General features: G+C 35.1%; 1 protein-coding gene across 19 annotated transcripts in view; it reads right to left on the bottom strand.

The window, feature by feature from the left end:
* Nucleotides 1-15,957, bottom strand: part of LOC126964818 (calcium-activated potassium channel slowpoke) — a 95,644-nt gene that overhangs the window by 23,138 nt on the left and 56,549 nt on the right. For 7 of the 19 annotated variants that reach the window (XM_050808106.1, XM_050808095.1, XM_050808101.1 and 4 more), the window contains exons 8-14: nucleotides 12,719-12,829; nucleotides 10,040-10,145; nucleotides 8,201-8,353; nucleotides 6,798-6,953; nucleotides 5,773-5,885; nucleotides 4,263-4,418; nucleotides 1,447-1,523 (exon numbers count right to left, since the gene is read on the bottom strand). In XM_050808106.1, the coding sequence (XP_050664063.1) occupies nucleotides 1,447-1,523; nucleotides 4,263-4,418; nucleotides 5,773-5,885; nucleotides 6,798-6,953; nucleotides 8,201-8,353; nucleotides 10,040-10,145; nucleotides 12,719-12,829 (872 nt within the window). Of the gene's footprint in view, nucleotides 1-83; nucleotides 120-1,446; nucleotides 1,524-4,262; nucleotides 4,419-5,772; nucleotides 5,886-6,797; nucleotides 6,954-8,200; nucleotides 8,354-10,039; nucleotides 10,146-12,718; nucleotides 12,830-14,801; nucleotides 14,898-15,586; nucleotides 15,679-15,957 lie in introns of those variants that run through there. The other 12 variants (XM_050808091.1, XM_050808098.1, XM_050808100.1 and 9 more) reach the window with 6 other exon arrangements.

Raw genomic sequence — 15,957 nt, 5'->3', positions numbered from 1 at the left:
GTTAGAAGCAGCGTATACATATACAAGTAAATTAGTTTTAAGAAAACGTAAATCATTTATGGTTATGTGTTTTGTGCAGTTACCTATATCGGCTCCAAATTTCCGCTGGTGCGCGGTCACTAAAAGTTTAGCCGAACATTATTTCATTATTATCTCGCAAACAATTATATATTCGCAGTATTAATGTGTTAGCCCTAACATATATGCCGGAACCCTCTCGTGAATTGGTCTAAGTATTTTGTTAACACACGTCGAATAGGCCGTATTATAGTATATACGTTTGAATGATATAAAGGCCTAACAGCGTAGAGCTACAATGGCGGCATAAAATATCATTTCGGAACATCCTGTCAATAATCTCGTAGCCGCGAGCTAGCGTAGGCACTGATACCTACTTCTTACAGGCCGCGCCGTAGCCGTCAGAACTCGTAGGTAAATAGCGCCCACGTAACAGTGATTAAAATTATGTTTCTTTTAATTTTTACATTTATTTTTTATGCTTAAAGTAGTTATGTCCGTGTGTTGCATTAATATCGCCATTTAAACGCTATGCTCTCTTCTGTGACTAGCAAAATATTTTATTAATTCAAACGACCAACTACTAAATACTTTTCTAACAATGGATCATATTTATATGAAAATAAACGTTTTTTTAAAGATATAAAAGCCCTTGAATTAATAAAAGAAGAAAAAAACATAAGTATGCCTGTTTGTGTCTTTTTTATTAGTTTTAAATTTCTTTTTTATAGTTAATAAACTATGCTTATTTTTATCTAATAAGTCTATAGTCTATAGATAGTCTCTTGTTGTTAGACAACCGATAAAAATAAGACAGGTTTAATACTATAGTGTAGCGCCGTTTTCACAGCTGTCACAGTCGTGATAGACGTATAAATGATCAAAGGTAATAGTAATATTGCGTATCCGTTACGAAATTTAAATTGTAGTGCTCTAAGGCTCTTGATGAAACCTACTTCAGGCAGGTTAACAATAAACTGTTAACTAATAAAGTATTATTATAATGTAAGTGTTATTAGTGAATCTCTATTATCGTTTATTATTGTACACATCATAAGAATGATAATATCTATAAAGATCACGAGGCTGATATATTTTGTAAGTTCTGTTAAATGGCCAATTAGATAATAACTGATCATTAGAAATTTAATTTAACTTAGAATATAATAGTTATAAATATTGTTTAACAATAAACAAGTTGGCCGTCCATATAGAGATGTTTGTTATAATTCTGTTTACCAAAGATAGTGTATTACAAAATATCTTACCAACCAATTCAACGATGGGCCAATAAGATACATAAAATAATAATACAATTAGTGTATTCTGTCCAAGCATTGGTGTTATTTCCAGAAAGTATGTCACAGCGTATTATCGATCGAATTCAATTTGAATAAATACGAAATAGAATAATTAAGAAGATCTTACAGTTTTTGCATTTGCATTTTTTGATCAGCGTTTCATCCTTAATGTCTTCATGACACGCTTTGCAGTAGTACCAGGCTCTGAAATGAGAAATATCATAGTTAAAGTTTTTACCTTTGTACCACACATTGATAAAATTCTTAAAAAATCGTAAAAAAATAATGGCCTTACAAATAAAATTGGCATAAAGTTATAACTAATCATAAACCAAGAAAATAACAAATGTTTACAAATAGACAAATAGGCTTATGATTGGTTCATTCGGACGTATAACGTTTCCCGCGTTTATTTGCAAGGCTGCTTGTCATTCGGAAAACTTCATAATTATCATTATATTGACAGTGTTGTCAACAATATTGTAAACATTTTTAACAAGTTTTAACTTTATACCAAGTTTATTTGAAAGGCCATAAGAATTTAAATTGAGAATAGGAACCATTTAAAAACACACAAACTTAAATAACGAATGTCGCAAACGTCAGAATGAGAACTGTTATTTATTACAAAGTAGTCATAAATGAACAAATACACTTGGAGATATTCCGAAAATATCACTGAGCAGTTTGAAACAATTTTTTAAACCATTCAATTATAATGGTTTAGAACTTTTTCAATTGACTTTTTTCTTCCGGAAGTACTAACGTTACTTGCGTCGGAAAAATAATCTGATTTATCCCCAAGTCATACCTAAAGAAGTTTTACTTCAAAAATTTTGTTTAATAGTTTTGCTAGAAGTTATTTAGAATTTGCATCCTCTGTTTGGAACCCATTTTTCAAAATTCATCTTGATCGAATATAAAGGATCCAAAAAAAAATTAACTAACGCTTTAGATTATAAAACCGGTAATATACAGAGTGGTTTTTTGAGAAGGGCGGTGATGGCCAAGTCGGAAACTACGAGACCTAGAGAAAAGTCAAGAAAGGAGTCATGCCCTCGATTTATATGAAAAGCAATTTGTAAAGTTACTCTATTTGCTTTAATTTTTAGTAAAACATTTCTTTGCAAAGATTGATCCTTATCAGTAACAGAGTCCATTGGTTCATGAATACAGGATGAAAGTTTTTTGATAAACACATTCGGGTCTATTTGCATCAAAAGTTCAATAAATTAAAAAAAACTAAATATACAGTTTTTGGTTTCTTATAAATGGGGAGGGGATGACTCCTTTCACGATTTTCCTCTAAGTAGTTTCCGACATGGCCATCACCGCCCTTATGACATATCGGCAAACAGACCTAGAATTGAAGATCTTGAAAAACGACGTCATTTTATTGATACTGTTATTTTGCATATAATAATTAATAATATTATGGATTGTCCCTTGTTGTTGCAATGCAAACATAAACATAACTTCGCCCTCAAAAACGCACATGTCATTCAAACGAATTATTTAATCTTGTTCTAGTTATTATTTAGAAAATAGTTTTGTTCGTCGTGCGAGTAAATTTTACAATAATAATTTTCACCACGATTATAGTGTAAATAATTTTATTTAAATTCTCATAGGATTAGTATGATCTCTTAAAGTATTTTATTTGCTTGTATAATTATAATAGACTGTTCGCTATTAAACTTGTTAATTAAGGAAACTATAGGTGTGGTATATGTTATTTAAATAAGTAATTGATTTGTTAGACTGTCTGTTTCTGAATAAATAAATAAAAAACAATTCGCCGTAGCACGGACTGTTTGAATTTACTTAAAATGCGAAAATATATTTGTACTAGTAGTTGCCCGTTGCATTCGCAACTAAAGGTTTTATCTCAATAAAGTGTTTAGGTAGGGATAACAGAGAGAGAGTTGTCATACTGAAATATGCAGGGCAAGCCTGTCAGCCATTAAGTTGTCATAGCGACATCCCATTCTGCACGGACGCACGCCAAGAAAGGGAAGATAATATATTCCCTTTGAGAAGAGTCAGTGGAGATTGCAAGTCCAGTATATCAAACCTGTTATTTAAGTATCGTAAGCGTATATTTTTCATAACGCGCCTATATTATATACACCACTTAGGACTATTTATATTAGAGGGCGTAAACACCAGGTGGACATGTGAGATACCAAGATGAGATCAAAAGATACGTTGCTGGCCTTTTAAGCATGCTCTAAGGGATCTTAGTCCAATTGATTTTGAGGTTGAAAGTTCCCAAGTACTATCAATTCGGCAATAATGAAGGAATTTGAAGCAAGTTCTTAGGTTGAAAGTCCCCAAGTACAATCTATTCGGCAATATTTCAGCTGGCTTATGTTTCCATAAAGTTTCTGTGCGACGTTTCTTGTGACATATCATTTGAGTAATGCACAAAATGTCGAATCACCTTAATATTATGACAGGTTGTGATGGCAGTAATGGATAGGGATAATTGTTTGCATGAGTTTGTTTATGATCGTCCCTGGCTAATATACAAAAAAAAGTGTGTGTACAAAGTACACATGTCAGAAGTGAAACCTGCATTGTGCATGAACCTCTAAACTGTATATGAAGTTCTGGTACATGTTGCTACGATGACACATGATTTCAAACGCTATGATTTACTTACGCGATGACATTACTAACACCGCTACCATATTTATGTTCTCCTGGTGTCTATGCAGTTATAAGTCGTTCGTATGACATAAGAATATATTAAGGTATACCTACTCGCGTCATACATAAAAATAAAATAGTATGCATATTCCTGTCTCATTCTTTGCCGCCTTCATCCTACACATTTTTGTATTTGTGTCTCTTACCTGTCGTTTTTTCCGTTGCATCCGGTTTGAAATCACAACGATTCTAAAGAAGTTTCACTTCAAAAAGAATGAAATATCACTGTACCTCTTAACCTCATCGGCACTCTGCGCAATAAAGAATCCCTGAGTGTTCGCGTGAATCTTCACATTGCGAGGGTTAATGGAGATCTTGCAGTCGGCGCCCTCCTCCCCTTTTATTTCTATCGCCAACAGTAGTAGCTTTAATTTCGTGAAACATAACCTGCGAACAGTTTTTGTTTCATCAACACATTTATATTTAGCTTATTATAACTTACCAGTGTTAAGAAGAAGTTTTACTTAGAAATAGCTTTTTGTTTTGTTTTATCTTATTATTTGTCATTGTTAGGAATTTTTAATTATAATTACTCTTTTTATGTTTGTTCTTGTTTTTAAGTTTACTTTAGTAGTTAATTGTTTTTAAGTTTAGTTAAGTAGTTAATTGTTGTAAGTTTTATTATTATTGTAATACTGTTATTCAGGCGGTGTGCCCTTGAGGTTCATGTGTCACGCGAGGGTCACAGAAAATCAGCGTTGCAGCACACTTGTGTTGAAACACATACTGAGTGGCTCCTCTTTAAACACAACACGTTTTTATATTTGTATATTTTTAAGTTTGTTATTTTTGTTATTTGTGTGTGTGTTAAAATAAATAGTTTTAATTCTTTCTTTCTTTCTTATAATTTAGTAAGGCAACTGCCTTAGCGTTTGATCAACAGAAGTAAAATAGCGCATAAAAAAATTAAGTTGTAATATTTCATATCAGTAATTTATTTTAATAATATACAGCATGACTTGTCAGACAGTATAACATTAAAAATAAATACTCATAATTTTCTCCTTTCCTATCAACTAAATTCATCCCAACTCGGTTTCGGCTGCAAAGATGGTTGCGAAGCCTGATATTGTGACGATGATTGAATGAACATTATCAGCGATGTTTGTTTGAAAATGAAATATCTAATTAGAATATTACAAAGTAAGAACGAAGATCTAGTAACAAGTATTCTCCTCAAATGTCGTTTGTATTTTACCCGTCATGGTGTATATATTAAATAAATAATTAAAGTAGCATAATTAATGTATACTAATATTACAAAGATTTGATTGTTTGTTTGCTTGCATTGAATTGGCACCGAAACTACTGAACCGATTTGAAAAATTCACTGTTGGGAAGCTACACCATCCCCAGATGACATAGGCTATATTAAATTTTCAAAAAACTTGAGATCCTTACTAAAACTCCAATAACGTAACCCAAGGTGTAAAAAAAAATCCTAAAATATTCCTAAAAAATATTATTCGCGTGCGCTGAGAAAAGTATTGATGATAGAATAAAATAATGAACTACGACCTTGAAGAACATATCATTATTTACAAAAAGTGTCGCGACAGAATACGTTATTAGTGTTGTTTAATTTTAATGAAAAACTGAATAACAATAAGTAACCGTATGGTAATAGCTTAAATAATTAAGTGTAAGTAAATGTTCATCGGAGCAAATAACATATCAAATAGAAAATAGAAATGCAGATATAGCCGGGAAGCTGGCTCAAGTTTATGTTCAACGGTCTTACTCGCTCGCCTGAGGAAACGTCATTCCGGTGAACGATGTGGAGAGAGTTTCTGTGTACATCTCGCATCCCGTGCCCTGGAGATAATCGTTCTGCCAAGCTTGTGTGTCTGGGGACTGCAATCAATATTTATAAGCACGTGCTTAGTTAGTAACAGCCTCTATATCTAAGGATCGATTAGTCTCTGGGTATACTATTTGCAACTCTGCAGATTTTCCTATATTTGTCCAAGGTTTTTGGAGTATTTTTGGAGTAGTTATGAGTAATAAAACTATATGAAGAAGAAATGCATGTGCCAATGTATTTCCAAAATATTTAGCTATGTGTTAATTCTAATCTATTTGACATTTGGTCGATTTTAAAGGATATTAAATTTATAATGTGGTCTAAAAACATCTCCGTATTAAATAGGATATATTTGACACAAGTTATCGTTGAGAATTTTAATATTAGTACTTAAAACCTTGAACAAGCACAGCTTAACATTCAACCGTCGCGTCTCAGACTATTCTAGTCCTGTGCATTTCATTCTTAATGTGCAAATCTAATAATAATTATGTTAAGCATGGGTTAATAATGGCATCATGTACACTTGGGGTGACGTCACGGCTGCAAGCCCATTCGTTCGTTGACTTACAGCGTGGCCTGTCTGAAGAACATGCCGACAAAGGCTAGACTAAGCCTTTCTGTGTACATCTCCAAGCCAGCACCTCGTAAGTAGTCATTTTTCCATATAGCTAGTCGTTTGGACTGTGAAAATGTCGTATTATATTTATGTCTAAGACTAAGTGGGATTTCGTTGAAATAATATAGTGCTATTATCTTTAAGTGACCAAATTCTTATGCATTAATACCTACTCATGTATTTCTATAATAAATCGCGACTGTCAAATACAGTTTATGAGTATCTAAATTAATAAGAATAATACTTTAAAGTTTCAAACCGTTTTCGTTTTAGCGGTGAAAAAGTACAATCTAAATTATGTCCAAATTATTTAGAAATAAACAATGATTTAAATTATACTGACCGTTTTGAAACTTCTCATTGCGAATAAGTTTGCCATCATTGTAGAGAAGCCTGGAGCAAGGCAACTCTGTGCAATGAAGCCTAATTTGAGCTCAGCAAGACATATTACGTCGTCTCCTTGTTTCCAGTCCCAGGATGGAATGTTCAATAAGTAGGCCTGTTGCATACCAAACCAATTTAGATATTATAGATATAGACATTTTCATAAAAACCGAAGAATAAATACATAATAATTGTAACGATGAAAAAGAATTTAAAAAACAACAAACGGAAAATATAAAATCAAGCTCACAAATTTCTTATAAATAACAACTCGTTGTTATCTGATGTATGGTAGCTTAATATTTATTTTTTAATTAAATTTTTCACGTAACTGTTAAATTTTAAGGTTAAAATACTAGGAAAACTTTGGATTGGACATTGTTCAAGCCTTCAAAATCGCGGACTTAAGTATTCTAACTACACCAAATAGTGATTGAACACAATCCTTCTTATTTACTGATTTCGTTATTCTTATTAGTGGATATTTATAAGTAAAAGAAAATTCTCCCTTCTTCCTACCCTCACATGTAAAAACTTTTTAAAATTTAAAAGAAATTCTGTAGTATTTAGCACAAAACCTACATGTACATAATATGGAAAAAGAGACACATCAAAGAAGAATTTCAGCCTGGGAAAAAGGATTAAAAGAACTAATGAAAAATCACAATATAAAATATAATATTAAAAAGACTATATGAAGTAGCCGTACGTTATATATGATTGCCAGACGCAGTTCATAACACAATAGTATGAGAAATAAATTCTATATGGAAAAGAAACTTTCTTGGTTTAAGGTTATCTGATAAAATTAGTAAGAAACACAAAAGAAAGACGACAAAAGTAATAGATGTACTAAAAAGAGTTAGCTCACTTAAATAATATTGGGCACGAAATATTTATAGAATGGAATACAGCAGATAGATGAAGTGTTTAAAACAGTGAGTAACAGTAAGCCACGGAAAACCAGAAAAGGTAGACCATAGTAAAGATGGAGATACATCTCCAATAACACATGTGCTTATGCTATAGAAGCGACTACTACTCCTAAATTTTACTAAAATACACGAATAAAACTATTTTAATTACCGATTTACATAATTAAAATAACGTATGTTACTCAAACTAGAACATGCTTCCGATGTAAAGCTATATTCTAGTAGAAAAAAGGCAATTTCTATATTTTATTTAATAACTAGAAAGTACTAGTTTTGTATTGTTCAGAAGATTACTGCTGTTACATCATTCACTGACTCGAAAAGCACAATAATAGATAAAAACAGTGAAAATGTTATGTAATTTTTCTAGAGTTCGAAATTGAGAATTACCCCTAAGAAAATATGGATGAACTCGAAATACAATTACCTTATTATGATATTGCATTAGTTGTATGATAACTCTGATGTCGTCAGAGTAATTCTTGATTGATATAACCCTCATGATATTGGCTGCATCTTCAGCATCAGGATCTTGGCAGTACTTATTTGCTAGCACAAGGCAAGCATCAGCTTCATGGACCTAAAGTTTCAGGGAATAGATTAGCTTTTGAAATTGCGAATTCTTGGTCGAAATTTAGGAATTTCCACATATCTTTAGACTGGGTTGCACCGACTAACTTTAGGAATAACAACCATGTTAAAGTACCGGTTAAGCAAAAAATGAGTTTCACCATTTTGACAATTTTTAGACGACGTCATAACTTTGACTGTTAACCGTAAACGTCCAAATTCGTCGGTTAAAGCTATTGTTAATGTCTCAAAAGTTTCAGTGCCATGTAATGGAACAACATTTTCCGCAATCTATATTAACGTCAGCGGTACTGTTAACATTGATTTTGACTTAAACCGTAACTATAACAGCTAATATGATGCAAACCAGCCTAAGACTATCAATATTATTATAAGTATCGTTTTAGAAACAATTATATTATGTAAGAAATAGTTCTTAGACCTCAATTCCCAATAGACAGTTAGTTAGCAGCACAATACTGCAAACACCAGAAATCTCGTTAGGTAAATATAATATTGTTCTTTGGAGGTTTTCATTAGATAGATAATAATACATTTTGTTGCAACAAGGACCAATTTCACCAATGGTGTCATTATACGAGAATAATTCCAGGTATAAAATTATTCACTGCATTCACTCTCAGAATAACTCAACTATTCTTTGATAAGTATAAACGCAAACAAATTAAACAGGCTTGTCATTGTCTTAGTACAGTGTAGCATAACAGGACATTTATAATTTTGTCGTCACTTTGAACTTGTTTCAATATGTCAAGTGCTGTTTTATCAAACAAATTATACATAAAGTCACTCTGCTTGGAGTTTAAATTATCTTCAGTTTACTTTGTGTTTTATTTGCTGTTTTCTCAAACGCTGCAATTTTAATAAGATTTTCTCTGAATAGCATCTAATGTGTACAATTATGAATCAATATTCGCTCAGTAATAATGTACTCTATGCGCTCAGATGAGATAAAAATTTGACACCTGAGAGTAAATAATAGCGTTAACCGAGGAATAAAACTTATTCTACTTTGGTGAAACACGCCCTTAGTGACACAATCTAAAATAATGAAACAGTAAGGGAATCGGAAGAAATACATTCCAAAATTGACATGCAATAACTATCAAGGTTAATATTCCATATAAAAAAGCGTATGTATACAATCTCTCATACCATGCATTCAAATATTTAAGATAAAGAAGCCATGCACACACCAAAACTTACCGTGAACACTCGACAATATCGATAATGGTAATCATCTGTACATTTCTAATAAGCAAAACCCAACCCAAATTGGAAACCCATTCCTCGGCAACCATTAGCAAGTACAATCAGCACTATTGTGTAACCTGTACAGTCAGAGTCAGTATCGATTGTTTATTGTGTTAGTATTACAGTTAGCATTGCACACAACACCCAGTTAGGTATGGATTGACACTTAGGAGGGATACAGGAGCGACGGCTCGTATAGAAGTATGCACTTCGGGCAACGTGCTGGGAAACCACACACATGGAAAACAACATTAGCTTTAGAACCACAAACAGCCTTCATTCACGACACCAGAAGGTACTGTCTCCACTGAAAGTCTTCGGGACAGAATAGTGAGCATCGCTCTAACTCTATAGGAAAGACAGTGACAGCCTCAAACGGACACCACTCCCAAAATATGATCCTCAGTGCAGTGCTACTTACTTTAACCCGCTGTAGGTCGATGGGGTTCATAATGGTGCCTTGGAAGAATTCCACAGTGGTAAAGTGTCTCTTGAACAGCCCTTCGAGTTCCAGGTCGGGCGGTTTCCTGTCATCAACGCTCAGTTATCACTACGGACTATTATTGAGGCGAATGTGCCACCGCCATTATTACCATGCAACTATGTACCAAAATACGCGGAAGTGAGATGGAATGACATTCCTTCACCTGGCCGGCCAAAGTACTGCCATCCCAACGTGAAAGCGATGATTGCATTAATAATTTTAATAAAGTTACGTGATCAAATCCTACGGTGACTATAAACAGTATCTTGGATCTGTCTCCACATACAAATAATAAAAGTACTGATTTAATTGATTGCGTATCAATGATAAGGGCCGTGCAGTTCTAATGCCTGCGCTAGTCGTTCTTACTCTAACCTTGACTCGTTCAAGGTCCACGGCATTCATCATAGTACCCTGAAAAAACTCGACGGTGGTGTAGTGACGCTTCAGCAAACCTTCCAGCTCAAGGTCAGGCTCTTTTCTGAAAGCGTCCGTTGATAACACATGACACGACCCCATCATAATTGAAATTGATATATTTACCGTTTAATATTAATTAGAATAGTTCAATTTAAAATATATTATGAAATGATTCCTGCAAAGACCAGATAAAAAAGGTTTGAAAGGCAATATTACCTTACTTAAATGTAAAACGTGTACTTTGTTTTTTATTTAAGTTACCAAAAATAGTAAACTTCATTCCATGTACTACGCTATTTAGCTCTTGTTTGCATAATCATTATGCCAATATTATGCTATTTGTGACAACCGAAAAAGGGCCTTATGAATTTATATATATCGCAGGCAAATCGCATAATTTGGCGTTTTACAAATGGCGTCGTCCGTTTACAAACGCTCGCAGTTATGAATTATGCCTTGAGCAAAATGGCTACTCCTTCAATTCCTATATTTATGATATTGATAATAGTAATTGTAGGGTAACCTTGATAGAAAAAACAGGTTGGACAAAGCAGACCTTATTTCAGTAATCAGGGACCATGGAGTATTAAAATAAGAGTATAATAGATATTTGTATAGCATTTTCAATGAAAAGACAAAAACAAAAAGGTACATTATAATAAAAAAAAACAATTCTTTGATGTCTGATATTTAAAACTTCAAGAAAATATATAAAATGACCAGACATATAGATAAACATATGATACGAAAAATCAGTTGTTTAGTCTTACATATTTTATCATATCATGCCAGAACAGAATCAGCCATTGTTCACTAAGAGGTCCCAAAAACATATTTATTTTGTTGTATTGATCCGCAGCAACGCGCGTGGTCAGAAATAAAACTAAATACTTCAAACGCTGTTAAAAACTGCCGCGGAAAAAAATATTGCGGCATATCATATAATGACAAAGCAATTTACATTTTGCCAAATGCATATTTCATAACAGCGAGCGTTTCTAAACGGACGACGCCGTTTGTGAAATTAACTTGCCTTTCCAAGCTTTTTTCTCGTCTTACAGAAACAAATAAGAATATAACTCTTAATTATATAAATTACAGAAATACAACCATTACATATCTCATTGTTATCTATCTTCTTCATTTGTGTACGTACGCGTTCCATATTGGAAAATATATTGAAAATGTATTAATTATACTAATAGGAGACTTTAATATCGATACCAGCTAGTTAACATATACATATAAGGAAATCATTCGCATCATTTGAAGACAATGTAAGAACACTTTTCCCCTTAGTCGTATGTTTTTGTAAGACGTGCAGTATTATTATAAAATGTTACTGGCCGCGTAGCTATTGATATCACTGGGCTTGATCCTAAACATCTTATGTCTCGCAGTGACGGGCGCTGCACTGTAACGGCCTGGACCTATCACTTACCATCATTTGAACGTCTTGCCACTTAAGCTGAGATCTGTAGAGCGTACTTACACTTTGCTCAGACTTTACTTACGTAAAATGTAACGTCAACCAGAAAATTATTACGTTTATTATTAAATTATTATATAATATTATTAAACTTCATTGCAGTTTTTGTTGAGTATTAAAATATAGTCTAACCAAATCAATCAGCTAGAGTTTATTTCAATTTCGAATACTGAACCCAGCTCTTCTATGTTCTTATTTAATTGTATCTGTCACATTGCACCTGCCTCAATCGGGGCCCGAATTGGGGGAGGGTAACACACAAAATAGGGGACCCAACAATAGTCATCGGAAAAAAATCAAATTCAAACTAGTCAACAAGTTTTCTTTGATATTTTATCCCATTATATTTATATGTTTGTTAAATAATAAAAGTTATACTTAGTTTCACAATAAATTTGTAAACCTGAGTGGGGCCCGGGACCTCCAGATCTTTGTTGCCCCAAAGCCTCCAAATCCAGCATTGAGCTCGACATGATATATGTTACTAGAGGAACGCCCCTGGATCGCCAAAATTAATAGCCCCGAGAGCATGTATAGTTGTAAGATACGTACTGGTTATTTTTTTTATAGTATATCCAGAGTTGCATTTAATAATTAATTAGGAGAAAACTATCGACTATAATATTAGAGTATTCTATGGAATTCTAAAAACAGTATTAATATTTTTTAACAAATATTGGTCAATTATTACTATTATAATATTTTACCTGTGTAAAAAAACAACCTCAACATCAACATCCTCCCTGTCTTCATGAAGGAAATCCTTCAAAAAATGGCTGACCGATTCATATGTTATGTGACCACATACAACAATGTGCCTGAAAACGTACAAGCATATTAAAGTTAACGCTCGACGTGTAACACAGAAACTACAGCATTTACATTGAAAGCAGAGATAAAGCAATCTAAAATAATCTTGGATTTAATTTAACAATAAGCGAAAACTAATTCGAAAATAGCTTTTAAGTAATTTACTTACTCAGTAATCTTTAAGCAAGACTTTAAGCTGTAGCACTTAGAGAAGAAAATAGTAAAGGGACAGCAATTTGAAGTCTTATTTAACACCTGGGACCTCAAGACAATGTGTTGACTGACATGATAATTGGAAAATATGAAAATTCAGTCGCAACAGGGTTAAATAAAACGATACATGACAAAGCATGATTACACAACTACGATGATAAATATATCCACGTCTTCATTTACCTATGTTAAAATGCTTCTTCAGAACTCTGCAGTTTTGAGTCTACTAAACTTTGAATGATAAATAGCAAATATATTCAAACACATTCAGATGAAGACGTAAATAACCTGCACATTACACAAACAGCTTTGTTCATCATTTTGCAATAAAACATTTCGACGAGCTCATTTTGAATGAATAAATAAATAAAATAGCTCTAATGTTTTACGTAGCACAAAGCGATGAACAATCTCAGTTTCGTTCAGGATTGTGTTCTATCTACCACACTATACAAAATTAAAATCAACTTAAATTGAAACGCAATACCTCAACAATTCAAAAAAAACCAAACCACATTAAAATTTACACACAGTTGTAATATATGTATGAGTTGATATGATCAGTTGAATGATTTGATTTATTTATGACTTAAAAGTGAATGCCCTTTCATATTTTGAAATAAGTACAAAAAGACCAAATTTTTTCCTATATTGTAAACAAGGCGAAAATAGCACCGATGTTAAATTCTCTTTAAAGTGCGTTCTAAGTAATAGCAATATTTGATACATATTCTTCATAAGTTCAAGTTAGGGTAGTGTCAGAGGTTAAGCAAGTGATTAGGAATGTGGGTGTGGACAGACAGAGAAACAGTAATTGTTATATGTAGTGAAACAATAATGGAAGTTTGCGGCAACGTCTCGAAACAATCACCAAGCTAAAGCTAAACCAAAACAAAAAAAAACAACACATAGAAAAAAGAAAGTTAGAAGTGAATGGCAACATGCAGTCTACATAATTCATCTAAGGTGTGGCAAAGGAACTGTTATTGCTGTCATTACAAGGTAAATAATAATCTACAATATTAAATATGTAATCGTTAACACGACAAAACTATTTATAAAACAATATTTTAATATGAATGATTGTGTAAATTTCTAAGATGATCTCGGTAGTTTGATACAAATGTTGATAACTATAAATTCTAAACTGCGTTAAAATGTCCTCAATGCACACAGCCTTGCCACGCTCTATGAATTTTTTACGATATTAATTAAGTACACTAAATAGTAAATTACCGAGGGATCGTATAATAAATTACAATTTACACAATTTTACAGAGGGAACACCAAGAGTACATTACATCAACATTAATCGTGCAGGTAGGGAGTGGAGTCAGAGGTTAAGGCGAGCGTCCATCGGTCGGTAGCGGTCGGTCCGAGGTCCGGCTTGCAGTCGGCGCCGGCGCACACTGGCGACAACTCCAACAACACACTACTGTACCACGCAACATTTAACTCGCCGTAACTAAGCTTTACGAATACCATTAACATTCCTTACACGTACGTTCATTCATGTACACTAACAGAACATTTAACCTATTGACGAGCGATAACACTAGCCACTATCTGCTGTTCTATTCAACTGAACTCAAATAAATTCAAAATTTACAATTTACAATCAATATCGACTCATAAATAAAGACAACATAGCGGGATCCGCGTCCCGCTAAGATAAAGTGATAACACAGAAGCGTGCTAAGAGAGGAAAAGGAAGATAGATTCACAACACGGAACACATTCAACGGATCAACGGATGTAGACAGCGGCTCACCTGCGTCCCCGCTCATTCTTGAGGGTGCCGCCGTACTTGGGTCTAGTGCCGATTAAGTCAATTATCTCTGGGATACAACTGGCAAATATCGCCTAGACGCCGACAGAAAACAAGACATTCACATTCAAGTCGAGTGAGCGATGGTGCGCGGCGCGGAAGCGAGCCGGCGGCGTCGCGGGTGACGCGGGCGGCTCGCTTGCGGTGCGCGCGCAGCGACCAGCGGTCGCGAGGTGGTCGCGAGGTGGTCGCGAGGTGGTCGCGAGGTGGTCGCGAGGTGGTCGCGAGGTGGTCGCGAGGTGGTCGCGAGGTGGTCGCGAGGTGGTCCGAGGTGTCGCGGGGCGCGGGGCGCGCGGGCGCGGGCACTGGCTGTGTGTGATCTCGGGCCTCGGGCGAGGTGCCGGAGCTAGCGCTACAGCGTGGCGACAGGCATCGTGTGCAAGCGAACAAATCAAACACTACGTTATCGACAGCATCACAAAACTTTACATCGGCTCTCTCCAAATCTAGTCTCGTTAGAAGGATTAAAAAGCTCAAATGGCAACTCGTGTGTGATTTACGAAAAGGCATGTTCTTCGACGGTCGACCGCGCGCCTGTCTCTCGTGTTCGGGGAGAGGGGCGCGGCCGCCGCGATCTAACTCTTCGAGCATGCGCCACGGCACCGAGAGACCGATTCTAGTGAAGGATTAATAATTTAATTAGCAAACTCCGCATTCAATCAACCAAGTCAGATCGAAACCGTGAGAGGAAGCCGTGTGGAGCGGGGGCGTGAGAGCAGGGTACCTGCGGCGGATGTCCTTGTTGTATCGGCCGCCGTATTTGTTGCGCTGCGCCGCCAGCTCCGTGATCTCGGGGATCCAGCTGGCGAACACAGCCTACGATACACAGCAAACACCGTGAGGTGTGGGAAATAGAGTGGCGCCCGCGCCCCCCGGCCGAGACCCTCGCGCTCGCACAAGGCTGTGTGGCTTGAGTGTCATCTGTCTGCGTGTGGCTGTGGCGTGTGGACGGGTGCGGGACTTGGGTGCCGTGCCGAGCTACGCTAGCGGGAGCTACGGGACGTGTGATTGGGTGCATGCAAAGCCTGATTACGTACGCTAACTAGTCGATGAAGAGAACTTAAAAAAGAAATTGGTTTCGTCGGTACTTCAACT

Source organism: Leptidea sinapis, chromosome 6 (assembly GCF_905404315.1).
Source record: "Leptidea sinapis chromosome 6, ilLepSina1.1, whole genome shotgun sequence".
Classification (NCBI taxonomy): domain Eukaryota; kingdom Metazoa; phylum Arthropoda; class Insecta; order Lepidoptera; family Pieridae; genus Leptidea; species Leptidea sinapis.
The sequence above is the reverse complement of the archived record's forward strand: the minus strand, read 5'-3'. Positions and strand labels throughout refer to the sequence as shown.